This window comes from Ursus americanus, chromosome 14, assembly GCF_024610735.1.
Source record: "Ursus americanus isolate L20-20 chromosome 14, mUrsAme1.1.p, whole genome shotgun sequence".
Lineage (NCBI taxonomy): Eukaryota > Metazoa > Chordata > Mammalia > Carnivora > Ursidae > Ursus > Ursus americanus.
Genome location: NC_142140.1, coordinates 60,863,723 through 60,889,382, shown reverse-complemented (window position 1 = coordinate 60,889,382; position 25,660 = coordinate 60,863,723). Strand labels below are relative to the sequence as shown.

General features: G+C 61.6%; 1 protein-coding gene across 2 annotated transcripts; it reads right to left on the bottom strand.

Moving 5' to 3' along the window:
* Window positions 1-184: 184 nt before the first annotated feature.
* SLC13A5 (solute carrier family 13 member 5) lies at window positions 185-23,785 on the bottom strand. 2 transcript variants are annotated; one of them, XM_045804861.2, is made up of 12 exons: window positions 23,665-23,785; window positions 18,241-18,369; window positions 17,879-18,015; window positions 16,471-16,658; window positions 15,455-15,623; window positions 14,267-14,389; window positions 11,710-11,925; window positions 10,978-11,078; window positions 10,029-10,147; window positions 7,962-8,123; window positions 5,463-5,600; window positions 185-4,656 (listed from the first exon to the last, which is right to left on the bottom strand). In XM_045804861.2, the coding sequence occupies exons 1-12, from the start codon at window positions 23,764-23,766 to the stop codon at window positions 4,525-4,527; spliced, it is 1,716 nt and encodes a 571-aa protein (XP_045660817.2). In that variant the 5' UTR covers window positions 23,767-23,785; the 3' UTR covers window positions 185-4,524. The 2 variants fall into 2 exon arrangements, with proteins under 2 accessions (XP_045660817.2, XP_087723612.1); XM_087867486.1 differs by having other exon boundaries at window positions 17,879-18,369.
* Between the last annotated feature and the right edge of the window lie 1,875 nt (window positions 23,786-25,660).

Sequence of the window (25,660 nt, the reverse complement as noted above, 5' to 3'; positions counted from 1 at the left end):
TGAGCACAGACACGTTTATTACCGTGTCAGGGAGACACTGGCGGTGACCCGGGTGCCCATCAGTCGGTGGGGGTCTTGCTTCCCAGCTGGGCTCACGATGGAACACGACCCAGCTGCCCAGAAGGCTGGGTGGGGCGCCCGGCCACACACCCGGGAGAAGCGAACACACGCGTGCACAGACTCGTGCAGTGAGCTTAACAACTTTATTCACGACAGCCCCAAGCTGGAACGCCCCAAAGGTCCACCCACGGAGCGTGGACAAACCGTCGCCGATCCCCGCCACGGGGCACCACTCGGCGACACTCCCAAAGGCATGGGTATCAAAAGCGTTCTGTTCAGCCAGTACACGAGACACGAGCGAGTACGAGCGAGTATGTACGTTAGGGTTCCATTGGGACAAAGTTCAAGGAGCAGAAGGAGCCCCTGGTGGCAGCTTTCCGGGAACAGGGGTTGCCTGGGGGGAGGGTGGGGTACTGCAAGGGGAGGGAGAAGGGAACGGTGGGGGGGGGGTGTCGCTTACAAGGTGCATACAGTTGTCTCAAACACTGAACGGTACGCTCAAGACTGTGCAGTTCGCCGAATTTCATGCTGCCTCAGTTTAAGACAAAATTGGCTATCGAATGAAAAGGTTAAATCGGTCACAATTAATATGTCTTGAAATGGAATGATCTGCAAATAAATTAAGGGGAAGGGTGGAAACGAGGACAGAGGTTACGTGGGGACGCTCCCCCGTGTGTTGAAGAGGACATGCATCTACGGAAGAGGCTGGCATATCTGGGATGTTTCTGGAAGGTCGTGGAAGACACTGTTGGCAAACTCCCTCCTGGGGGCGGCGGGAGGCCGGGAGGTCTGTGCCGGAGGGAGACCTCTCAATGCTGTTCTGCACTGTTGGGCTTTCTTATATGGGTTTGATGTTAACTTTTGACAGACAAAAACTAGCCAAGCTTTCCCGATTGGAGAGCAGCATTCTGGGACTGAATTCTGGTATAGCTCGACCCTCGAGCGCTGGAAGCAGGGCCGTGTGCCGTGCGGGACGGCGGCCAGCCAGGGGCAGCCTGCATCCCCAAGGGTGAACGTGGGGTTCGGACAAGCGGGCCAGGGAAGCGAGAACCTGAATCCTGAATCCGGACATCGAAGGAAATAAAACCGAATATCCGAGCGCAAGGGTTTCAGCCCCCAACAAGATTTCCACGGAAGACGTGGAAACCCTTCCCGCGATGTGGATGAGTGATCCTGGAGGAACTTTATCTTAATTTTTATCCTGAAAAGAAGCTTCTTGGTGGGTTGGGTGACACGGCTTTTACGAGGCTGTGGGACCAGAGGGAGGGAGCACATGGAAGACGGGGTTTGGAGCCAAGAACAGGACTGCCACGTGCAGCCTTACCCAGACAGTCCCACACGGGGTCTTCATTTCTACGAGCAAGGACATGCCCGTGTTCATCTGAGGACTGGACTCTGGGCGGCTGAGCTCCATCCCGCTCGGGGCCCAGAGCGGACGTCTCGCTGTCCGTTAGCGGCCAGCATGTGAGGCGTGGTGGGAGGAGGGACCCGCTCACTGGCCCTGCCGAGGCGGGGGGCTCGGATCTTTCCCTAAGGAAGGTTTCAGCTCTGCGGGACAGGGAAACACCCCAGTTCTGGGGTCGCACATGAGGAACCTTGGCAAGGCTCGGGACCCTGGTGGGGTCATAAGTCGCTGGCAGCCCAGTTCAGACACAGTCCTGGGCAGGACTGTGTGCTCAGCGAAGCTCGGGCCCGGATGTCCGATCCAGGTGCTAAGAACAGAGGACAGGGGTCCAGGGCAGAACCTCTTTACAAAATATGAGAGGCAAAATGTCGACGGGGAAGAGGTCTGAGAGGACTTCAGCACATGGGGAAGGCCAGAGGGGGGCCGAGTAACAGACTCCACGCCAAGCCCCATGAGGACCCTGGGACCGGGCTGCAGCAGCCCCACAGGGGCCCCTTCCTGGTGGAAACTGAGGCCCAGAGAAGAGCCTGGTGGGGGGGCAGCCCCTGAAAGGGTCATAGAACCAGACCCCGTTCCTCACCAACCCAACAGCACCCCCACTGTGTTCGTGCCAGAACCCAGATTGTGTGGTGGGTGCAAGTCTCCCGATTTAAGGAAACGCAGGCCCATTCCCGAGCCCAGAACAGGAGTCCTGCTTGGTCTCGTGACATGCTGACCATCATCGATGCTGGGATTGCCCTTTGTCAACCACCGAGCGGGGCCCGTAACACATGGAAGGCGGACTGCCGGCCTCTGAGAAAGGTTTGCTGTCCTCATGAAAGGGGAAGACCCAGCCAGCACCAGCACGCCGCCTGCAGTGCACACGCGTGTGTGGCACGAGGCATGTGCAGCATGAGGCCCACGCGTGGCACTGAAGGTGTGGTGACTCAGGTGGCCCCAGCAGCCATGGCGCTCCGACCTCCCGTCCCGTCGACTGTAAACGCCGTGTGGCCCGTGCTGCCGTCACCGCAGCCAGACGCAATCCAACCCGGCCTCAGCGTCAGAGCAGCTCCGGCGTCAAGAGGAGCTGTGGTCGGTCCTCGGCCTGGAGGGCTGCTCTCCGGAAACCCCCGGCCAGCTTGCTGCGGGCCAGGTGGAGCCCCACACCTCCACCCCCAGCCTGGCCACCCCAGACGGCCTTCGTGACCTCACTCACGACCACCGGGTGGGCGCCGACCGGCCGCTCGGATCGCTCATTTCCTTTCCCGCCCCGCGGTGGCCCGCTCTGGGTCAGCTGGTGTCCCGGCGCTGGACCAGCAGGCCGCGGGGGCCCTCGGGGCGCCCTCATCGTCCACGGCAGGAGTGGGCCAGCTCGCCTTGGAGGGGACCGGCAGCCTGCTTCACGCCGTCCCCAGCTAGACGCCCCACACTGTCCTCGGCCCCCCTGAGGAGACAGCTCTGCGACACCGCTCCCTGAGCGGGCCGGCCTTGGGGTGGCCGTGCTCACCGCTCCCTGCAGGCCCCTCGGGGACCAAGGCCCTTAACGGCTGGGAGAGGAGCAGTGGACAGAAGGGGGAAGGCCCAGTTGGAAACCTAACTGCCGCTAATTCCATACACAACTCTGGACATGTGACGTGGCCCCGTGGCACCTCAGTGTCCTGGGAAGACAACGGAGGGTGACAACAGCAGCCTATTCACAGGCTGCCGCGAGGACCAGGGAGAGAGCCCACGGGAGCCACAGGGACAGGAGGTGGGCGCCAGCAGCGTTCACTCAGGCTCCTGCCACTGCCTCCGCACGGCGAGGAAAGCCGGAGCCAGCCGCCTGCCCGGGGAGACAACGGGGCGCCAGCAACCAGACACGACCCTGGTCCTCAAGGGCGTTTCCTGGAGCTCCCGACTCTCCTGTCCTGAAAATGCCATCAGCGAACCTAACACGCTCCTGCTTCTCTTCCAGAGCCGCCCAAGGAGGAAAGAGAGGAGCTTGGTGGGCAGGGGAGGGTGTCGGCCATGTCTGTCGCTGGGGTCTGAGGGTCCCCCGTGGCCACGCTGCGAGCTTCGCCCCAGCAATTTCGGATGCTGTCTGCTCAGGGGCCGCCGAGCACGGCTTTGTTTGAGTTATGCTCTGTGGCCGCCAGGCGCGACTGCAAAGGCCAGTCCGCGAAGGGGCGCTCACGCTCCGCCACGACCAGCTCTGACGGGCCCCTGCTCCCGGCCGCTAACAGCTGTGTCTGCTCTGAGCCCGCAGGTGGGACAGGACCTGGATACCCACTGGTGGCCATGGCTGCCCATACTTGGAGTGTGACCCCAGCTGCGTGGGGTGGCAGGAACAGCTGAGCTGCCCGGAAGAAACGGGTGTGCTGGAGGGTCCCAGCCACGGGGTCCAAGCTACGTCGGCCCAGGTGACAGAGGGGGTGCGTGGGAGGACAACGAAGGGGTCCAAACTGTCCACCAAAATGGAGCGAGGCAAGGACGGGAAGTCAGCCAGCGGTGTGCTGTGGGCGGCGGTGGCCGGAAGTTCTCAGCCCAAATTCCTCACCCTTCGGTGCTGGCACAGTACTCCCCATGGTTCCCGGTGGGAAGCCACCCTGGACCAGACATCCTGTCCCCGGGTGTCCCTGGGTAGGGCTGTCCCTTTCAAGTAACAGGGGAGCCCGGAGGCCGCCCGAGGCAAGCGGCGGGAGGCACCGGCTCTCTTGCTTCCCAAGCTGGGATCTGATCACCCCCTCGATGCCCCTGGGACTAAGCAAGTGGACACCAGAGCCCAGCTTGGGGCCAGCTGGTGGCCTGCGTCCCGGTCCCTCTGCAGCCTACCTGTCCCAGAAGCGATGGCAGGTCCCCCAGGAGAAACAGACGCCCCAGCATCTCCGGAGCCTCCCTCCCCTTCCGTGCAGCAGCTGCCCGTCCCCAGCTCTGAACCAGGGCCTGGAGGAGGAGCTGGCCCATCGGCTGGGTCTCCAGGGGGGTGTGGGCATCACTGGATCACTTCAGGGAGTGAACCCCAAAACTCTGTTGCAAGGTGTGCTGGAAGGCTCGGGGGTCCTCAGGAGGGCGGGGCGGTGTGCTCGGCCATGCGGCTGTCCCTAAGTCTCGATATTCGTCACGTTAGCCCAGTCAGGGAAGTGATCCAAGTCAAATATGACCCGTCCCCAGGTGTTGACGGCCAGAAATACACAGAAGACGCCAATTATGTTCATCATGAGTCCTGTTTTCACCTGGGGAGAAACAGGGTCAAAGTCAGCACCCCCCGGGTGGGCCGGGCTGTCAGCACGAAGGAGACGGGACACTGGGGGCCAGTGCTCTCGGAGAAGGGGGCCCAGTCTGGCTTGCTGGGCCTCCCGTCCTTGGGCCCGTGCTCCACGCTCACCCCACCCCCGGGCAGAGCCAGGTCGGGTCAGCAGGTGCCATCACCGCCCAGACCGCCTCTGGGAAATGGGCGGGACCGCTGGGTCCTCTAGGCCCGTGTGAGCACTTGGAAGCAGTCCAGGGAGGTGGCTTGAGGCACGGGCCCCAGGGTCCCCGGGAGTCCCAGAGACGCCCAGCCCGGGTTCTACAGTAACTAAAGCCTTCATTTCCATCTCCCCCTCCTGTCACGGGCGACCAGCCACAGCAGAAGGGAGGGGACCCCTTTGTCTGCCTTTGTTCCCAAGAGACCACCTGCTCCCAGGTGGTCCCCTCCTCCTCCCCCTCCTGCTCCTGCGTCTCAGCCGTGCCCTTCCCACCTGGCGTCGCTAGTTTGCAAAGCCCGTCCTGGCCATGTGGGACCCCCACCCCCACGCCTTCCAAGGGCTTGGCGAGGGCTTCCCAGCTGGGAGCTTCCAGAACCCACCTCTCAGCTCTGGGAGACAGAACAGTCTACGAAATTTGAGATCATTTCAAAAGAGAAGCAAAGCTGCATATAAATGCAAATGAGGAGCACAGGACTGGACACACCGTGTGACATCACGTGCCATTAACACAGGGGCGTCCACCCCTCAGGACGGAACGTCACGGCCCACGGGAGCAATAAGGGCTGCGTTACCATGTCAGAAACCTTGAGGTGTCCGTAGGCAAACACGATGGCGTTCGGTGGGGTGGCCACAGGCAGCATGAAGGCGAAGGAGGCGCTCAGCGTGCAGGGTAGCATGACATACAGCGGGTTGAGGCCGATGGAACGTGACTGGGGGAACACAGCGCCGCGAGGTCACGGGTGCACAGGATGAAAGCTCCCGAAGGGTGTTCCCCTAACGCCCCGTGTGCAGCCCCAGCCCCGGGCCCTTGTCCATGGGTCTGCACAATAAGGGGCCCAACTCAGAGCCGCCTCCCGGGAGGCCTTTCTGAACCCCCGTTCATTCAGTGTATGTCTCTTGGCCACCATGTGCCAGAGACCATGCTGGGCGCTCAGACTGCACCGAACCTTGGGGTGCCCTTGCGGCCCACGTGAGCACCCGTCTGTCTGTCCTGCCCCAGACCTCGAAGGCCCGCATCTTCTCGCCTGTGATGCACATGTTTTTATACACACGGGATTGTTTTGCATATGGAATTTGGGACCCGTCTTTTTTACTCTACGGCTTAAAATTCAGCCACATCTAACAGCACCTGGGGCAGAGCAGATGTTCATTAATGAATGTTGAGTGAATGAACGATATAATTCACAGTATGTTCCGACCTCTATCAAAATTCACAATCCATCGTGCAGACGTGCGCGCACATGAGGACAGACACATGCACGACTTTGTATCAGCGACACGCTCAGGAGACAGACTCATCCGTACGCCACAGAAGCAGGTGGTTAGATGAAACATAAACATAAACATGACAGGGCCGCTCGCGGCTGCGTCTGACCCACCAGCACAGGAAGATCCCTGATAGATGGTAGAGGAAAAGAACGGGACCACAGAATGATACCATTTGTTTAAAGAGAGAGAGAGAGAGATACATCCCGAAAGATACCCAAGACATTCATGGCAGAAGCTGTCTCTGGGGAGGAGGCTGGAGGGCCGGCGTCTGTGTACCCTCCGGGGTTCTTGGTCACTTACTAACCATGTGTACCTGCGATGCTTTCAACTTTAAGTACCCTTCAAAACTGTGATTCCCCCTGAGGCTGATACTGTGTCGTAGGTCTCTGTCTCCTCTCGCCAGTCCCCTCCTGCTATGAAAACACCTGGGCAGCAAACGTTCTGGGATGTGCTTTCTCTGTAATAGAGGCTTGTGAGCACCTCTGACCATCTTCCTAAGACACGTTCCCAGACATGAAATTGCTGAGTCCAAGTGCACGAGCGGCTTCGGCTCATGGTTCCTGTGGGTAAACAGTCTCTGAAAGGCGGGGAGTGGCTGAGAGGCCCAGGCAGCCCCGTCTGTGTCCTGAACCCCCTCTTGTCCTGGCCCTGAGTGCATGGCATTTGCACCCCATGTGCTTCTGTGACCCAGCCGGGGTGGGGGGGGTCACCACTTGCCCCTCCCCCACAGGTGGATGCTGAGGGAGGAGCTCCAGGGGCCTCAGATGAAGCTGTGGGCTTCTGGCTCGAGAAAAGCCTGGCCACGCCTTCAGGTGAAAACCCCCATTTGTCTGGCTCTAGGCTGGAGGTGAGCAAGCCAGGCCTTCCTTGGGGGCAGGGGCCCACCACCGCTTGCCCAGCAGTCTGCTTAGGGGAGGCAGAGCTCCACCACGTCCATCTCCACTCAGAATGGAAGGAGAAAACCATTGGGTTTCACTTCCACACATGTGGATGCGGGGCGGCCGAGGGAAAATCTACTGACTTGAGTCTGGCTCCCAACCCCGGAGCGGCAACCACGGCCCCTCCCAGGCTTGTGCTGTTGCTCACGGAGGATTCCCATGGCCCTCCTCTTACTGCGCCCTCAGCACAGGTAAGAACTGAGGTGCCGCGTTTGAGGACCCCACAGCTTGGACTCAGGTCCTCTGACCCCCAGCCCGGGGCTCCCGCTGCAGCACCCTGAGGTCGGGACCGCCGAGCAGTGAGTGGCGGACGGAAATGCAAGAGAAGATCACAGCTGCTCTTCCTCCAAGCCCTACTCATCCTCGGTCCCAGCTCGCATACATGCTTGCCCAAAGCACAGAACTCTAGCCTGGCACTCGGCCCCCTCCACCCTACCCACTCCCTCTGCGCCCAGCGCCTGGGCCACTCCAACCTCCCTGAACGTCCTCTGCCTCCCACCATCCCCAAGACCCAGTTCCCCAGGATTTCTTCCTGGTGGGCTCCGGCCAACCTGCCGCCCTTCCACACACCCCTACATACGCCAGATGCCCCATCACCCCCATGGCCCTGGCCCGCTCCTCCTTGCTGCAAACCCTGTCTCCTCAGCTTGAGAAATAACCGGCCACATTTATAAATGACTTTTGAGTGGTCGGTTCTTGCTTTACATTTCGGGGCACATGCGGGATACGAAGAAGGACCTCGGAAGCGAGGTTGGGCTCTGGCCCCCGACCTCACCGTCCCGCTAAGGACCCAGGACACGGTCACGGGTTGACGGCCTCCTGTGCCACGACGGCTAAGGGTCATCTCCCCAGCAGGTCACTTACCATGGAGGCGAAGATGGGCAGGAACAGGGTGGTGGTGGCCACGTTGCTTGTGCACTCCGTGAACACAGCAACAAGCAGGGAGAGGATTAAGGTGATGGCTGCAGGGGGCACGGAGTGCAAGGGCTCCATCTGCTTCCCCATCCATTCAGACAGCCCCGAGGCCTGGGAAGCAGGGGAGGGCGGTCACCGAGGGCCGGGAGCGACCCTGGTCCTTCCCCAGGGAGCTCGGCCCCTCCTGCGCCCTGACTCTCCCCATCCCCACCTCGATGTCTCCTAAATCTGTTTCCAGCCCAGCCAGCCTACTAACCGAATTTCGGCTCAGAGTCACACTCAACACGTCCCAGCCTGAAGTCATCCTCTCTGGCCCTGGATCTGCTCCCTGGGGCTCCCCGTCCACCTGCTGTCCAACCTGGGGGGCTGGGTGCCACCCTGTGGGCACTGTTATGCCCACTCGGCCACCCAGTCACCCCGAACATCTCCCCACGGCTCAGGCCCCTGCAGCTCCTGACGCTCAGGAGAGGGACCCGGGCCGGAAATCGAGGATTTGGAGGAGGAGCGAGTCTGAGGGCGGACTGAACGCTCACGGAGCCTCACGCTCCGAGACTGGGTCAGATGAGGTACTGAGCCCCGACTGGCTTTCCCACAGGCGTTCCCTGCCTGGGTCTCCACTCCCCACATCAGCGTGTTTCCCCACGTGCAGATCGGACCGAGTCACTCTGGACTCAACCCTTCAGGGCTTGCCCACGGAATAAAGTCCACACCCCCTATCTTGACTCTCGGTGAAGTGGCTTCTTCGAGCCACACCAGCCTCATCTTCTGCTGCTCCTGAGCTCAACACTGCACGCTTACTCCTTCCTTCAGGGATCGCTCCTTCCTGACATGCTTTTCAGATATGATCCCCTCTCCAGGCTGCAAAGGCCTCAGAGCAGGAACATTATCAGCCTGCTCTGTAATTCCCAGGCCTGATCTAATATGGACATAATAGGAATGTTTGATGAATGAATACAAGAATGAATGAATGCATGAATGACAATAGATGGATGGATGAACGAATGGAGAGGTGACCAGAAGGATGGATTTATTCATCTAAAAGATATTTATGTTCCTGTTATGCACTGGGCTCCATTTTAGATGCTGAAGGAGCAGAAGAAACAAGATAGACCAAGTCGGTCTATGACATTCTCCTCCTGGATGGATGGAAGGATGGATGGAAAGATGAAGGGATGGATGGACAGATGGATGGATGGATGGATGGATGGATGGATGGATGGATGATGGATGGATGGATGGATGGACAGATGGATGGATGGATGGATGGATGGATGGACAGATGGATGGATGGATGGATGGATGGATGGACAGATGGATGGATGGAACGTTGGATGGATGGATGAATGGATGGATGGATGGATGGATGGATGATGGATGGACAGATGGAAGGATGGATGAAGGGATGGATGGATAGATGGACAGATGGAAGGATGGATGGAGGACAACAGCACCAAGCGGGCTCATCTCTCTCCCCACCTCATTTCTTCCCTATCGAGAAAGGGGAAATTACATTTCGGGGTGTTTTCTCCCAAAAGCTGTTCTGATCCTTCTGTGCTGCTATATACCTTGATAGAAAAAAATTTTTTAGATAGAGAAAAAGTGTTTAAATGTCAGCTATATGAGCAGAGTCCAGTGAGTAGAAGAACAAGATGGCGTGGTAGGAAGAGACCCCCCCAGAACAAATCAAAGCCGAGGTCATTGTCACCAAACCCCAAAGGAGACCTCACAGAGTCCTCTGCCTCTCTCGGCTGACTTACTCTCCTGGTCACTCATTCACTCATCGCTACGATTGCTCAAAGAGCACTGTCTCTATTCCAGGTCTGTCCATCCATCCACCCACCCGTCTATCCATCCTTGGTGACAAGACAGAGTCCCTGTCCTCAAGACACCTGCAGCTCTCTGGAGCAGACAGACATTGACCCAGAGCGCACAGCGCAGGGGTGTGGGTGGAGGGACAAAGTTCTCTGACGCCCTCTTGTGCAATAGAGGCCCTGGCAGCCTGCAGGGGGGCCTTACCTCGCATCCTTTGGCCAGCGCGAAGCCCCCTCCCAGCAACAACACGATGCCCCAGGGCACTTTCTCCTGGGTCACCTTCCAGGTCAGCAGCGCAGGGGGATAAAACGGAGTTTTCCTTTCTGAGAAGAAACCATAAAAACACACATCCAAAACCCAGAGCCGCATCGGGAAGCAGAAGAGATCGAATGAAGGGGAATAAAAGCCCATGAGCTCAATGGGCACCTTCTCCTATCCATAAATCAGCTAAAACTCACAGTAATCGCAACACCCATTGCCAGTGAAGATGTGGCAAAACTGTTACACTCCTGCTGGCGCAGAAATTGCACAATCTTTTTGAAAACCAGTTCGGCAACCCATTTTAAGAGCCATTAAGACGTACATATTCTTACAATTACATTGCTCCTGGATATTAATCCTAAAGAAACACCCTCAAAGAAAAAGCTACACGCATGAAAACACTAATTTATGATAATGAAAAATTCAGAACAGCCAGAATGTTCCCTGAGAGAACAGCACAGCCCCTCGACGAGATACGATGCCGTTATTAGAGAAAATAAAGTCAGAGGCTGTGTGCTTAACAGGATGTGTTCACAGCGTGAAAACACGAAAACCCACACGACAGAGAACCGGAATTAGAGCCGTGTCTGTGTGTGGATCGCAGCCGTGTGCACATGCATCCTAGCAAAGACGGGAAGAGAGAAACCGAAAATACACTGCTGGCATTGAGGGAAATCGGGAACATTCTTCTGTCCTGATGTGATACTGATAAGATTTCCAATGTGTAAAGGGCACAAGAGAAGAGAGTTTGCACTGAACAGTCCCGGGGAGGGCTGACGAATGCCCCCTGCCTGGACGTGGCAGTCTAGCCAGGCCTCTCCGACAGGGCGGGCCTCCCTCCCTCGGTGGTGGGGGGCACCCTGATGAGCGCGAGGCCAGGACAGAGCCTTACCCTCCTCAGTCTGGCCGCGGAAGTTGAACTGGGGCCTCTGCGAAGGCATGACAAACAGCAAGGTGGCCACGAAGATGGCCACGGTGGCGTCAGACACATACCTATAGGGGAGAGCGCACAGGACGTGCCCAGCTAGCTTCAGGGCCCCCACTCCTCAAACCTAGTCTGTGTCCAAGGGCGCACTGAGCGCGAGGACTGGAGCGCCAAGGGCCAACGTCGGGAGCGCTGTACGGATGAAACCGTGGCTGGAAGCCAGGACAGTCACGTCTGGGCCCAGCTCTGCCCCCAGCGGGGCGACCCTGACCTGCTCGCTCCCCTCTGTCTGTGTGGGCGAGCATCGTGACGTGTTCTCCTCAGACTGTCTAGAACCCTGGGTTCCCGGGGTGCCTGCCAGGGCCCGGCTGCTACCCCAGCAGACCTTCCTACGCGACAGGTGTAACATCGGGTATCCCCCGCCGACGTCGCCTGCCTTGTCTAGGAACCTCGCTCCTTCCGACCTGGAGGGAAGCAGCCCACGCCCTCTCCGCCAGGTCTCTACAAAGGCCCCAGACCCCGGACTCTGCCTTCAGAGGAAGGAAAGACGGCAGAGCTCCTGGCTCGGCAAGTCCTCCCTGTCACAGCCCGGCCGCCCTGCCTGGTCAGCAGGGACACATCTGCGGGCTTGCCGAGAAGACCCGGGTGAGGAAAGGGAGCGGCAGAACTCAACGCGGGACAAGGGAGCCTGCGACTTACTTCGTCTCGCCCTCGTCCCAGGCCAGCGACACCCAGCCGGGCATGAAGCCAGGGTCCCGGGAGAACCACAGGCCGACCAGCAGGAGGAAGCACAGCAGGACATTGGCCTCGGCGAAGGAAAAGGGCCCCAGCTTCCTGTACTCCTCCCGCAGCACCTCGTAGGCAGCCTTCTCGTGACTCCTGCTCTCCAGCCCGCAGCCCCAGGACTTCTTAAAACTAGAGGGCGCACAGATGAGAGGCCAGTGAGGCGGGCCGGCTGGCGCAGGGCCAGTTGGATGGTCAGATGGAAGGCTGCACGTAGGGCAGCAGGACGGGGTGGAAGGGCACACGGTGCAGCCTCGAGCGAGCCCCTTCCCCAGTCCTGTCTCCAACCTCTGCTGGCCCTGCCTCGCAGAACACAGTGAGGGACGGTCTCTGTGATGTGTGCCCAGAGCACAGCCCAGGGTGCCCCCAGAACCGGAGGGGGCTTCCGAGGTGGTCGGAGGGCACAGGTGTGGGGGCCAGGCTGAACGGGGTCTCAGGGCCAGTGGAGGCAAGGCAGGAGAAGGACAGCCAGGAGCGGAAGCCGAGGGGCAGGGGGGAGGGGTGGGCAGGGGCCAAGGAGGCAGAAATCAGCAGAGCCAGGGCCGCCCCTGGTAAGGGGGCCGTGGCAGGTGCCTGGTCGCCTGGGAACCGGCGGCTCCCGTCATCTGGGGGATGGTTGGGAGAAGTTCTAGAGCCAGCTCGGGGGGTGGGGGTCTTCCTCACCGGGGGTGGTCCCACCGGGGCCCGGAGCTGAGATGCCAAGCCCCAACATGGGTGGTTCAAGAGGACACAAAGAACAAGGACAGGTCTAAGCAGCCCAGGCCAGGCAGGAGCAGGGTGGGAGCTTGTGATTGGGGGGGTGGGGGGCACAGGTATATGGTGGTCCTGCTCTTGGGGGCTCCCCGGGGACCAGTGGCCACGGCCATCCACAGCCTGCCCAGGCTGCCCTGCAGGACCTCGCCTGGCGTGCTGGCACGAGGGATGGGGCAGAGGAGGGGTCTGCGGACAGGTGCTGAGGGTACCTCGGCCATGGGGAGGGGCCGGCCAGGGCCATCGGTGCCCAGGATGCAGGCCTGTGGGATTGTCTGGGCATTCCAGCCCCAGGCAGCCTGAAGGCCAAGAGCATTGTCCTGAGAGAGCCCTCCCTGCTAGGAGTCCCTCCTGGGCCCTGGGACAGACTTCACGGGAGGGCAGGGGTCCAGCCTGGTTAGCAAAGCTGGGTGCAAGCCAGCGGTAATGCCCCGTTAGTCCTGGGGGGCCCATGGTCCCTGAGGCTGTGAACCCAGGAGGGTAGTTTTCTTGGATGAGGCCTGGAGGCAGCCACCCTGACATTGCCCAGGGGGGACCAAGTGAGGGTGACAGAAGGGGCGTCCCCACAGCTGAGGCAGGTGCTGCCTGTACAAGGCCTGGGGGCTGGGGCCATGGGGGCCAGGACATGGCAGGCATGGCCTGGGCCCGAGAACATCTTTGCTATGCTCACATTGTACAAGGCTCCCTGGGGGCTGCCCCCCCGAACCATGCTCCAGGTCAGGTCATCAAGGGCCCCTGAGCTGGCGCGGCGGGCTGGCTGAACACGGCCTAAGGCGGACTCCCCCATCAGAAGGCCGGCAGGGGCCACACCAGGCTGGGCAGGCTCTGCTGGGGTTCCTGCCGGTGACACTGCGGACGCTGGTGGTGCCCCTGTGGCCTTGGAGCCAGCCCAGGTCCCCCTGCTCGCCCTGCAGGGAACTCAGTGGACCTCAGGGCTTTAGGGCAGCCCCCCACCTCATGCTGTGCTTGGGCCTCAGGGCGGTCAAGGGCAGCAGGCCTCGGTCTCCCCAGGAGGGGACCCTTATGGAATGAACTGTGTCCCCCCACGGTCACAGGTGGAAGCCCCACCTGCCAGTGTGATGGCATCAGGAGGCGAGACCTTCGTAGGTAATTAGGTTCAGATGAGGCCCTGAGGCTGGAGCCCCGAGGGGACTGATGGGCACAGGGGACAAGCATCTTCTTAGCAGCTTCGACCCACACCTGCTCCCCCCACCCCGGGGCCAGGAGCCAGGCTGGCTGCAGGGGACCGACAGGGCCCGCCACAGGCGTGCGAGTCACGGGAGGGGCAGTGCCAGCATTTGGGCACCAAGGGCCAGCTCCCAGGGAGGCCCGGGACTGAGGGAGCAGCTCTTCTGAAACAGAGCCGGGGTAGCAAAGTCGGGGTAGCAAAGTCGGGACCGGTGTCCCTGCCGGGGGAGGTGCATCGGAGCTGGCCTTGAGGCCGAGGAGGTGGGAAGGCCGGAAGGTAGGGAACGGGCTTCCAGCAAGAAGGGCGGCAGGTGCAGGGGCAAGGCGAGCGGCCGGGGTGGCCAGACTAGCAGGGGGCGCCTGGACAAATGGCCAGGGCGGGGCAGGAAGGACCTTGCAGCCCCCGGCCAAGTCTGGGCTTTCTGAAGGGGGAGGGGGCGTGGTTAGAGGCTGGCTCTCTGGGAGGGGGGGAGGGGGCAATGGCTAGAGGCTGGCTCTCTGGGGGGGAGGGGGCGTGGTTACGGTGCGTGCTCACCTGAACCTCAGGTACACGCACTGGAGCCACAGCCAGGCCAGCAGCAGCATCACCAGCATGTTGGGGAAGGCAAACCCAAACCAGGAGGCGAAGTTCACCAGGTCCTTGCTGGCGGGAAACAGCCTGAACAAAGGGAGAGACGCTGGTCCCACCTCCACGTCCGGGCGGCAGGGGTGACACCGAATGGCAGTTGAGCCCCTCGGCACACACAAAACAGGCCTGGGGAGCAGCCGACTGCCCTGCCTGCAGGTCCAGACCCCACTGGGGGCCTCGCAAAAGTCAGGGCCCATCCCTCCAAAATAACGCACTTCCGTGCACACGGAAGCTGGGTGAGAGTTTCGGGGCTCCCCAGGCCCCCCTCAGAGCCCACTCCTGGAGGGAAGTGACTCTCCAGAGCTCCCCAGGGCGGCATGGGGTTGGGGGGACCTTCCCTGGGGCTGGCAAGGGGTCCCTTGAGCTGCAGCCCTGCCCTCCAGCCCCAGGCGCGGCTCCCTCAGCCAGCCCGCGGGTGTGGAAGCAGACACAGCCTTCCCCACACTGCCCCAGCGGACGTCAGGGAGAACCCTAGGCTATCATTACAGAAAGTCCTCTCAAGATCAAAACCGCCTGCGTGTTGGGCCTCAAGTGTCTGCGGGCTGGGCTCCTTCCCACCTCCCAGCGGCCCCGCCTGCCTGGTCCAGGGCTCCCGTCTGCGTGGGAACCCTCGTGCACCTGCCCAGGACTCCGCATCAGCTGCCGTCCACTGACCCTCAGGGCCTCACGGGTAGGGCCGGCCTCCCTGCGATCCCAGCCCTACCAGCCCTGCGGTCCACCTGGGGCCCCCAAGGGCACTTGGAGGCAACAAGTAACCTGACCCCTAACCCTTCGCTGACACCACCGTTCACAGCCAAGGTCAGCGAGCCAGCTGTGAGGGGGCGTCTGTTTTCTGCAAGTTGTGACCCAGGACCCGCGTCTGGCCCCACGCTGTCATTTCCCACGACTCTAGCTCAGTGCTCAGAGCACACTCCCTGTCTGAGCGAGCGTCGTGGAAGAAAGGCAGGACTCGCCCCAGGGCAGAAGGCAACCGGGACTGTGGACGGCAGCCCCCACCCCATGGGGTCCCGGGCAGGTGCGGGGCTGCGGCAGGAAGGAAAGGTGGAGGTGCCCCAGGCCCTCCTCACCTCCCCGGGAGGCATGCCCACGACTCACTCGTGCATCTGGCCCAGAAGCACCACGTTGGGTCCCGTCCCCGTCAGCGTGGCGGTGCCCCCGATGCTGGCCGCATAGCACACGCACAGAGTCATGGCCTTACACAGGCTCCTCCTGTCTCGGTCCGCCTGCCGCCCCTCGGGAGGGCCTTCGAAGGTCACTTGGCTCCCTGTGGGGGCACGCCGTGGGCTGAGCCAGTGCGGGCCGCCCGCTCCGGCGCCTGACCCTGCCCTGCCCTAAGGATGGGACGGGCTCTCCCGCCAGTGCTCCCACAGGTCAGCCCCCAGCCCCCCGCGGTGTGCGCCCGCCTCCTTCTCCGGGATGCGGGGCTCCGCACACAGCCGGCAGCTCAGACACACGCCCTTCCCTCCTGCCACCCTGTCTCTGTTCCTGCTGTTCCCTCCACTGGGGGATGGGGCGGGGGTCCAGATCCACCTCACCGGCCCTCTCCCCCAGCGAGTCCTGTCCCTTTCCTCGCACCCCCAGTGTCTGGTAAGGCATCCCCGAGTCAGATGAGCTGTGCCAGGGGCCTCTGGCCCCGGCCTACTGGGCTCCACGGTCCCCAGCCCGCTGCATCTCTGTAGCTGGAACCCGCGGGGGGAGCGCAGCCCTGGGCATGGGGCGCGAATGTGGTGGAGAACAAAACAGGTGCTCTCCGACCTCCCCGAGCTCGGGGGCCTGATTGGGAAGCCAGCGTGGGGCCCCCACCCCAACACCTGTGGGAGCAGAGAGCAGAGGGCCCCCCCGAGCAGGAGCAGGCATAGAAGGGGTGGGGGCACCCAGGAGGTGCTTGAAAGATGCCCTGGTGAGTAATCCGATGACGGCGCCGACTTGTGTGGCTGGCAGAAAGCATGCGTGGGATCTCCCACAGGGTCCACCTTTTATACAACGGTCACGTTCCTAAAACTTACAAAAGCAGCCTTTTCTAAGTGTTCCTCCTGTTTGAGGGAGGGCTCCAGGTGGCAGAGAGGAGAGCGGCCCTCGTGGGCCCCGCGGCACCTGGGCCAGGGGCTCACCTGGCAGCTCGCCCGCCTTGCCCTTCTCCGCCAGCTCCAGGGCCCCCAGGCTGGCCTCGGCGGCTGCATTGGTGGCCTCCATCTGCTGCAGCATGGCCTCCACGATGGGCACCATCATGGCCGTGGTGGCCGTGTTGCTGATCCACATGGACAGAAAGGCCGTGACGCCCATGAAGCCCAGCATCAACCTGCAGAGGAGGGACGGGGGGAGAGCTGGAGGACCCCCAGCCCCTCCGCCCCCAGCCCCAGGGAGCCACGGGGGGCTAGGTCCCCCTGCGGGGAAGCCAGGGGCCAGAGCCAGTTCAAGACAGGATGGTGTAGGGGGCGGGGAGCACAACCGTGGGGCAACATTACCGAGGTCCCCGCTGGCTCCTCGGCACCGAGAGGCCTGACAGCCAGTCACGGCCGTGAGCGGCTCCCACCTCGCAAAGGAGAGCTGGCCCCAGTGCAGAGCGGGAAGCCACGGAAGGGGCCTGGGGAAGCCAGACTTCCCTCCGGGCTGACCCCACCTCTCTCCATGCCCCCTCCACGCGGCGGGGGACCAGGTCCACAAACCGTTCGGGAAACATGCTCCCTTCACTTGCAACACCCCGTGTTCCCCCAGTGTCTACCTTGTCACCCACGAGAGACGAACTCCTCGTGGCCTGCAGAACCTGTCCCCCGACCTCCCTTCCCCGTGGCCTCCCTCCCCGCGCCCGGCAGCTAGGGCTGAGCACAACCCTCCATCCTCCCTCGGACATACGTCCCCGGCTGGACTCCCAAACTGTTTCCACATCTGCTCCCTCCTTCCACCGTGAGCTGGGGAAGGGGCTGATTCTGCTCCGTGCCTCCAGGGCCAGGAACAGAAGGCGTTCGTGGGGCCTGGCAGAATGGGACTCGGCCGCCTATGGTCTCCATGCCTGTCTGGGCCAGGTGCCTGCCCTGGTCACCGATCGGCCTGAGGAAGGGGTCCAGGGCTGTGCACTGCACCAAGGTCCAAGCTGCTGTCCGAGCCAGCGGGCCTCATGGACCCGTAAGATCGAATGCTGGGACCCAGGCCAGGACGAGGGCCAGAGTTTGCAGGAACGAATGAATGATATGGTGTTTCATGGCCCCACGGGGGCTCAACTGGGGTTTCAGGCAGGGCTTGATCCAGCCTCCAATGCCTTGTTTCCTGGGGAAGGGGCAGCCCTACCCCCAGGAAGGCTTGCATCCATGCGAGGGTCCTTCGGTGCCCAGTCTGCCCTGCATTCAAAGAGCCCTTGCCCACTGCTGCTCACACGCCCCTCTGGTCACCCAGCTGACCGTCACGTGATCAGCCAGGGGGCCACCTGCCTGCCAAGCCCAGGGAAGCCCGTGGCCAGCGCGGGCCTGTGGGTGATCTGGTCTGTGCCCCCCGCCCCGTCCCAGAGAGAGAAAGCGTGCTCACTGCGCAGGCTTGGCCCCCACCCAGAGCAGCGTGCGCAGGGCTATCCTCTTGTGCAGATTCCAACGCTCCACAGCCACCGCCATAATGAGGCCGCCCAGAAACAGCATGTTCGTGTCCTTCATGTACTGGACACACACCTGGAGGACAGCACAGGGCCTGTCAGGGCGGCCCTGGGCCCCCCGGGCCCCGAGCCAGGTACGCAGACCAGGGGCCGACTCCAGGGTCCACTCAGAGTGGGGATGGGCGGTCACGCGGTCTGTCTCTGCGCCAGACGCGGGGGTCCCCCGCGGCCCAGGCAGCTCTGAGGGGGCCGGGAGGGTGAGCCAAGGCGGGGATGCGGGAAGCCGCCCGGGGCTGCTCACCTGCTTGGAGTCCAGAATCTTTAAGAGCGGGAAGAGCAAGGCGGGCATGAGGGAGGTGACAGCCAGGGGGATGACTTCCGTGCACCAGTAGACGGCCATGAGGATGATGACATAGGCGCACCTGACGAACTGAAGAGACAGCCTGAGGCCTCCGCGGGTGGGCGCCCCGCTTCCCACCCCAGCGAGCCAGGGAGGCAGCCGGCACGGGTCACTGGAACAGCGTGGCAGCATCAGAGGAAAGGCCCGCGGGCGGCCCCGCCAGCACAGCCTCGTGGCCCAGAACCCTGAGGGAGGGCCAGGCCCCACCGACGAGGGCCTCCTGCCCCTGCCCCCCAGCTGCCGTGCTCAGCAAGCCCCCCCAGCGCCCCAGGAAGGGGTAGGAGAGAGGGTGTGAGAGAGAGCGGAGGAGATTAACGCAGAGCTCCCCCACTTCCCACGGCTCCCCTGGGCCATTCTCCCAGTTCTCCCACCCAGCAGTGGTTCCGAAGCCGGTTACGGATGCGGTAGGAGCCCTGCTTAGAATTCTGAGTCTGCGTTTTCCCTGGGCTCTCGGCACGTGGGGCAGTGTCCTCGTGGCGCTGGGCGGCTGCGTGCTCTCCGGGCCAACAGCACCCACACGGCCCTTCTGTTTGGTGCTCTCGGTCAGGACTCCCCCGTGTGGAGGCTCGTGTGCTGAGTGTCTTGGGTGCTGCGGGCCGGGCGGAGCCATGCTGCGTGCACGGTGGGTTTCCCGGGACGCAGCCCTGCCTGAAGTCGAGGAAGGTCTGCACCGTTTTTAATCACACCTGGGTCAGCCTTACAGCTGCGAACGCTCCAGATTTGACAGGTGCTTCTCCTTCCCCTCTGGCCTCCTGCGGTGGAGGTAATGTGCCTTCTCTGCCGTCCCTGGGGCTGGGGGCACCCACTTTCTCCGCTCGCCTATTTCAAGTCGCCCCACAATGCCCCAGCACCTGCTTCTACTCCTCAGTTCCTTCTGAAAAGGCTGCTCTGAGTCCCTGCAAACCGGCTCATTCCGCAAACTGCCAACCCGGTGTTTTCAGGGGTGTTTTTTATTACCACGGAGAGGACAGTACACGGTGTTCTCACTGCATCTCTCCTTGCAAAGGCCTCGAGCTCTCCTCCTGGTGTTCCATCTTGGGTGAGCTGCCTCTCCCTGCCCTGTGGCCACGGAGCCACTGGGACCTTGGCTTTGCAGTGAGGCGGACCTGGTCCCCGTGTGAGCCCGCGGCTGGCCCCTTGCGAGCTGTGGGACTTTGCGTGCGTGGTGTAAGTTCTTTGGTCCTGAATCTCATCACCTCTGGGGATGTGGATAATACCACCCGTCTCCCTGGGCACCAGCTTGTTCAATGCCAGCATCAATGCCCACCCAGACCAGCCTCTCCCTCCTCCCAGCCCCCCCCCCCACCAAATCAGCGGCCAACACCCAGAGCTCCTACCCCTGGCTCTCCAGCACCTTCCCCTTGCACCTTCACCGCACCTGCCGCATCTCCCACCTGGGTCCTCCCAATCTGACCTCCCCACGCCCAGCACCACATGGATCCCTCTTTCAACCTGCAAATCTGTTCAGGGAATCCTTAAAAAGGCTTCTGTTGCCCTCAGGACAAACCCCAAATGCCTCAGCATGACCTGGGAGGCCCTCTGGGAGGAGCGGGCCATGCAGACCCGTCCAGCCCCACTCCCTGCCCACTGGCACCCGAGTCCCCCACCCCCCTGGCAGTGTTGAGGCAGGGCTCTCCGTCACCCACACTTTGGCTCACACTACCCCTGGCCTGGAGGCAGCGTGGGCCGCCCAGCTCCACGTCTCCTCGGGCGCCTTCCCCCACCCCGCCCGCCACGGCCTGGCTCTGTGCCCCCAGCACTTCCCACCCTGGGCTGCCCCTGTCTGGCCCCCACCCAGAACACACACCCAACAGTGCGCCACCAGAGAGAACCCACGTTGGTGGATCCGCTCTGTCCTCAGCACGCAGCATGGGCCTGACACTCCGGAGACACTGCCCCAGCGCTTATGAGGGCAGCGGGCCGGCCGAGCCAAGCTGTCACCCTGACGGCAAGCGCACCTGTGCACCTCGCTCTCCTGCCACCCACCAGAGCACCTACTGCGTGGACGGAACATCGCACAAAGACCCGGAAGTTCTTCATCTGGATTGCGTTATCAGCCACAAAACAGAAACACCGCTTCAGCCACCCAGGAGCGCCCAGGGCACCTGCCTACTGTCCGAAGCCGACGTGTTGGCACTGCCGGTTCTGCGGGGGTGGAGCGGGGGTGGGTGGGAGCCAGCCAGAGCGGTGCTGGGTGCCCCATCCGTGGCCCTGCCCCACGAGACGCTGGAGAGCCCTCCCCCGTTGTGACCGTACCAAGCGTCTCCAGACCTGCACAGGGTTCGCAGGGGTCAATGCTGGTCGGAGCCACGGGATTCCGGGCAGGACCGTGGTGCAGCTAGAAGCCCAGGCTTCGCCACCACACGCACCTGAGCCATGTCCACTGTCTGCCATTGTCTGGCCTTCAGCGTCCCAGATGTCTCTGGACCTTGGTGCTGGCGGGGGGGCGGGGGGAAGTAGGAGTGATGCCCTCCAGGGGCAGCCAATAAGGGGGTGCATTATAGAGAACTTAGAAACAGGGGCGCCTGGGAGGCTCAGTCAGTGAAGCGTCTGCCTTCAGCTCAGGTCATGATCCCAGCGTCCTGGGATCGAGTCCCACGTCGGGATCCCTGCTCAGTGGGGAGTCTGCTTCTCCCTCTGCTTCTGCCCCTCCTTCCCACTCATGCTCTCTCTCTCTCTCACAAATAAATAAATAAAACCTTTAAAAAACCCACAAAACCCAGCAACACAGTCCACAAATCCTCCTCTTTATCGTCATTGTGCCGTCGCAATTCTCAACAACAGCACCGATAAACTACAACCCCCACCCCAGCCCCAGCCCCCTCTCGCCTTGTTCCCTCGAGGGTACCCATTAGCGTCCCGCGTGCAGAAAGTGCTTGCTGGCCTTTACCGTCTAAACTCAGAAACAGTGGCACGTGTCCCCAGTTTTCATGGCACTGTTCCTGGAGGCGCTGCGTGGAACCGGCGGGGTCAGTGCCTGGAAGAGCGCTTAGTGCCGAGAGGAAGGTGGACAGTGGGGTTTACAGGGCAGCCCCAGCTCCTAGTGGGCTCAACAGCTATATGTTCGATGCACAGCTGGATAAAACCGCGGCTCATTATTTGTGTAATTATTAACACGCAAGGGAGTCCAGCACACGGTGCTTCGGGAAAATGTAGGTAAGGGAGCATATCTGTGTGTGGGTGTGAGTTACGGCCTTTGAGGGTGTTTTCATTTCTACTCTACACTTTACAGACCTTGAAAACAAGAATTTTTAAATAATTTCAATAAAACAAACAACACAATGAATGTCTTGTCTGTCTTATTTAAAAGCGATCTTTTAAAGAAAGGACCCAGAGAAAAGCGGAAAAGTGGGGCAGAGATGAAGTGGGGGGAGTGGGGGGTGGGGGGGGAGCAAGGTGGACTAGGAGGAAAGCCGGGAGGGGCCCCGCACCAGCGGAGTGTGGCCGCACTGGGAGCCGCTGCTCCACTCGGTCGGGGCCGCCCACGCTGCCAAGAGCCTGCTGGCTTCCCAGAAGCCCTGCCCCGTGCCCAGCACCTCTGCGTTTCCGTACACAACGTTGCCGCCATGGGGACGGGGGTGGGGAGCACTTGCATGGGGACCGACACAGGAGGCACAAAGCCAAGAACACAAGAACGCGGGGGTCCAGGCGCCTGATCCCCCAGAGGGAAAGCACCTGAAGGCCACCTTTAGAACGACTCCCCCCCGCCCCCCCGCCGCTGTCTCTCCTTCCCTGGCCCGACCCTCACTCCCAGGGCAGGTTCCTGACCCGCATACACACCCTGAGAAGAGGGTCCCTACTCAGGACCCACCTGCGTGCATGCACACAGGTGTGTACAGGGGTTTGTGTGTCAGGGTGGGACTGGGGTCTCGGTCACACTCCCCCTGAGCAGGGGCTCAGCCAAGCTACCATCATCATCCCAGGGGACCTCACTCCCCGCCAGCACAGCTAAAGTCCACTTTCCTGCCGGGCTCCCACCCTTTCTGCAGAGGAAATAGGGCTGTTCCCAGTCGGGGTGGCACGGGGAGGGGAGGACCCACAGCTGGATCTGCTGTCTGTGGCCCCACCAGGGTTATGCTCAGCCCATCCAAGGGACCTCCCGGCCTCCCTCCCCCATCCTAGGAACTGGCATCATCGCTTTTGGCATCCAAAGTCATACCGTCGGAGCCAAACCTCCTTGCCCATTGTACAGATGAGAACACCAAGGCCCAGAAAGCACAGGGTGGTTTCTGAGGTCACAAAGATGAGTGAATGCTGGAAGTACACTTCTCATGCAGGTGGGCTTCCTGACACGCCTCCTCGCCCCCGCCCAACTCCCCCTCCCCCAGGACTGCCCACACAGCATCCCCTCAAGAGCTCCTCTGTTTCCCAAACTGCCTGGGGGTGGGGGTGGTACTGGAGGTTTCCTGTCTGGGCTCCGAGAGAAGGCGCTGAAAGAGGGAAGGAGGAAGGAGCAGCCAGCAGCCACAAAAGGCTTCAAAGGGCTCGGGCCTCTGCCAAACGGGCTTCCACAGCCCCGCGCAGCCCAGCGCACCCAGCGGGGCCTGGACTCCCGGCCCCGCCCCCGCCCTGCGGCCAAGGCCATTCATCCTCGGCCTCCCTCCCGGGAGCGCTGGGCAGCCCGGGCGAGGGACGCGGCTTCCCCTGCAGCCCTGGGTCGTGCCACCCAAGGCGCGAGCCTGGGAACGCGTCTGCCTCTTGCCCAGCCGCTACAGGCCGCAGGCGGAGAAGGCCAACTCTGATCCGCCTTTCAGCCAGGAGAGGATCTGGACTCAGCTGTGGCTTCCAGGGCTTGGGAGCAGGGAAGAAACGTGGATCACGCATGGGGAAACTGAGGCTCAAAGTGGGATCCACTTAGGTGGTGATCTTTTCGTATGGGTCCCTGGCTGACCTTGGAAGCCCCCTACAGCTGTGAAGTCCTTCCTGGCTTAAGGGAGAGCCAGGAGGCAGAAGGAGGGAAAAACAGGCGCCCAGTCTCCCTGTGGGCACGGGTGACATTTTGGGGGTGAAGGGGAGGGATGCGGTGGTTCACTTGGGGGAGATTCTGAGCCGGGGCTGAGCCTATGGATGGGCTGTGTGGCCAAGATCTGCTCTAACTTCTAGGTTCCAGTGCTCACCCGGAGGGTTCTTTCGCCCTGGGATCTGTGAGCCCCAAGGTCGGTGCGCCCCCGGGTCTCCGTGCCCCTTGAAATGCTTTGCCGGCACCTCCCATCTGGCACCCGGAGCTCCCGAGTGGACGCCCAGCTCAGCGCTCCAGCTCAGGGCTCCTGGGTTGGCGCCCGCTGCTGGCACAGGGCGCCCGGGGTCCGCGGAGATGCGACTGACCTTGGCGGGCATCAGAATGACGAGTGGCAGCAGCAGTAACGGGGTGATGAACAAGATCACGAAGGACTTGAACTTGGAGACATAGCTCAGCGCCGAGGCCATAGCGCGGGAGGGAGACCGACGGGAGAGGCGAGTGAGGGGCAGTGAGAGGCTCCGCGGACTTAAGAAGGGGCCGCCGGCCGCGCATTGGGGGGCAGTGCCAACTCCGCCCCCCACCGTGGGGCCTCCCCGCGGTCACGGGGCGGGGCCACCCCGCGGGGTCGGTGGGGCGCGCCAGCCCCCAACTCCGCCACCCGGCGGCGGCGGGAGGCGCCTGCGGACTCCAGCGCCTGGGACCGGCGCTCCAGGAGCGTCCTGAGCACGGCACCTCCTGACTCTCCAAGCCTTTCCTGCGCCGCCTTGGACGCGGATTGGGGGCGGGGGGGCGGGGATCGGCGGTTCTTTGTGCGGGCTTTGGCGTGCGCCCCTATCAGCAGCCGCACCTGCAGCTTCCCGGGCTCTGCAGGGGTCCCATTCGAAAGTCTCCGCCGGCCCCTGCGTCTCAGAACTATCTCCGCAGCCTCTCCCTCCTTTTCCCCTGTTACACCCGCCCCTACCTCCCGCATCCCGGAGGGGTCCCTGGCAGAGAGGATGACTGCGCCCCGCGCCCTCCGCGCCCCCCGCGCCCCAGGCCCTGCGCCCGCTGGCCACCCCGGCTTCCCAGCCGCATTCGCGCGCTGCTGTGGGCTCAGGACCCCTTACCCCCGCGCGCCCCCTCCGGCCCCGAGCACCCCGAGCGCTCTCCAGCGATGCAGAGGGGGCCAGGCCGCGGTCGTCCTCAGGCTGAGCGCCTTTCGCCCTCCAGCGGACACCAGCAGTCCGCCCGCCCGCCTGACCCAGGCTGCTATTGCCATTTTGCAGAGGGAAACAGGGGTCCACAGAGGAAGGGACTTGACCACGGCTGCACTGACAGCGTCGTTTGTCCATTCATTTGGGGAGCCGCCGTAGAACAGGTACTGGGCTCCTATTCTGTGCCAACCCGAGTCTGGGCGCTGGAGACGCAGGGATGCAGACAACACTTCCGCTGTCACTTTTTCTTCCCTCCCTTCTCCTCTGCCTTCCCCGGTCTGTCTCATTCTGCAGCTCTCTGCTGGCGAGTCGTGCCCAGCTTGTGACTGAACCCCAGACTGCTCCTTCGTGGGCACCACCCTGATGCCGGAGCCCCAGCTCCCTGCTGTTCCAACCTTTCCCAGCCTGAATGTGCCCCGGGACCCAAGACAACACCTTCTACGTCAGGTGCATGACTTTTCCCGTGACCCCCACCCAAGGAGGTCCCCAGACCCCTCCTGCCAGCATATGTTACCCGGGGTTTCCTTCCTCCCCAGCACTGCTCCTCTCTGCTCTACCCACCCAGCCAGCAACTTGCCCGGTGCCTGGTGCAGTGTGGGCACTCAGAGCCTAGACCCAGTAGTTTCTGCAGTAGAGAGAATTTCCTTCACTAAATGTGAAAAACATGTAAGAACAGTTTGATGATAATATCTAATAAAGGAATAAAATTATTTCTCATTTTTTATTCACGAGTTTTATTTAGTTATTCTCAACAGCTGAACATAAAGTTTTGATTTTTTTTTTAAGATTTTATTTATTTGAGACCGAGAGCACCAGCGGTGAGGGAAGGGGGTAGGAGAGGGAGAAGCAGACTCCCTGCTGAGCAGGGAGCCCGACATGGGACTGGATCCTAGGACCTGGAGCTCATGACCCGAGCCGAAGGCAGACGCTTAACCAACTGAGCCACCCAGGGGCCCCTAAGGTTCAATTTTCAAATGCAAATGTATTTACCAAAGAATACTCTATTTTTTTTTTTTATCAAACTCCCACTTACAAAGAACTTATACTTTTGGCCTCTTGCATGGTAACAAATGAAGTAATGAAAAAGAGAGTATCGATTTATATCTGTCATTGATCATTTATCAATAAGTGGATTAATTATATTAGGCATTAAACATTGTATCACGAT

Bases quoted from the DNA above. Each gene is read 5' to 3' on its own strand.
- SLC13A5 (XM_087867486.1), bottom strand. From the start codon at position 23,766: ATGGCCTCGGCGCTGAGCTATGTCTCCAAGTTCAAGTCCTTCGTGATC. The intron at 16,659-17,878 runs GTGAGCACGCTT...CCTCCTCTGCAG, and splicing joins GTGGGGGCCAAGCCTGCGCA to GTTGATGCTGGGCTTCATGG. The intron at 14,390-15,454 runs GTGAGTCGTGGG...CCCTTTGTTCAG, and splicing joins CTTCTGGGCCAGATGCACGA to GCTGTTTCCCGCCAGCAAGG.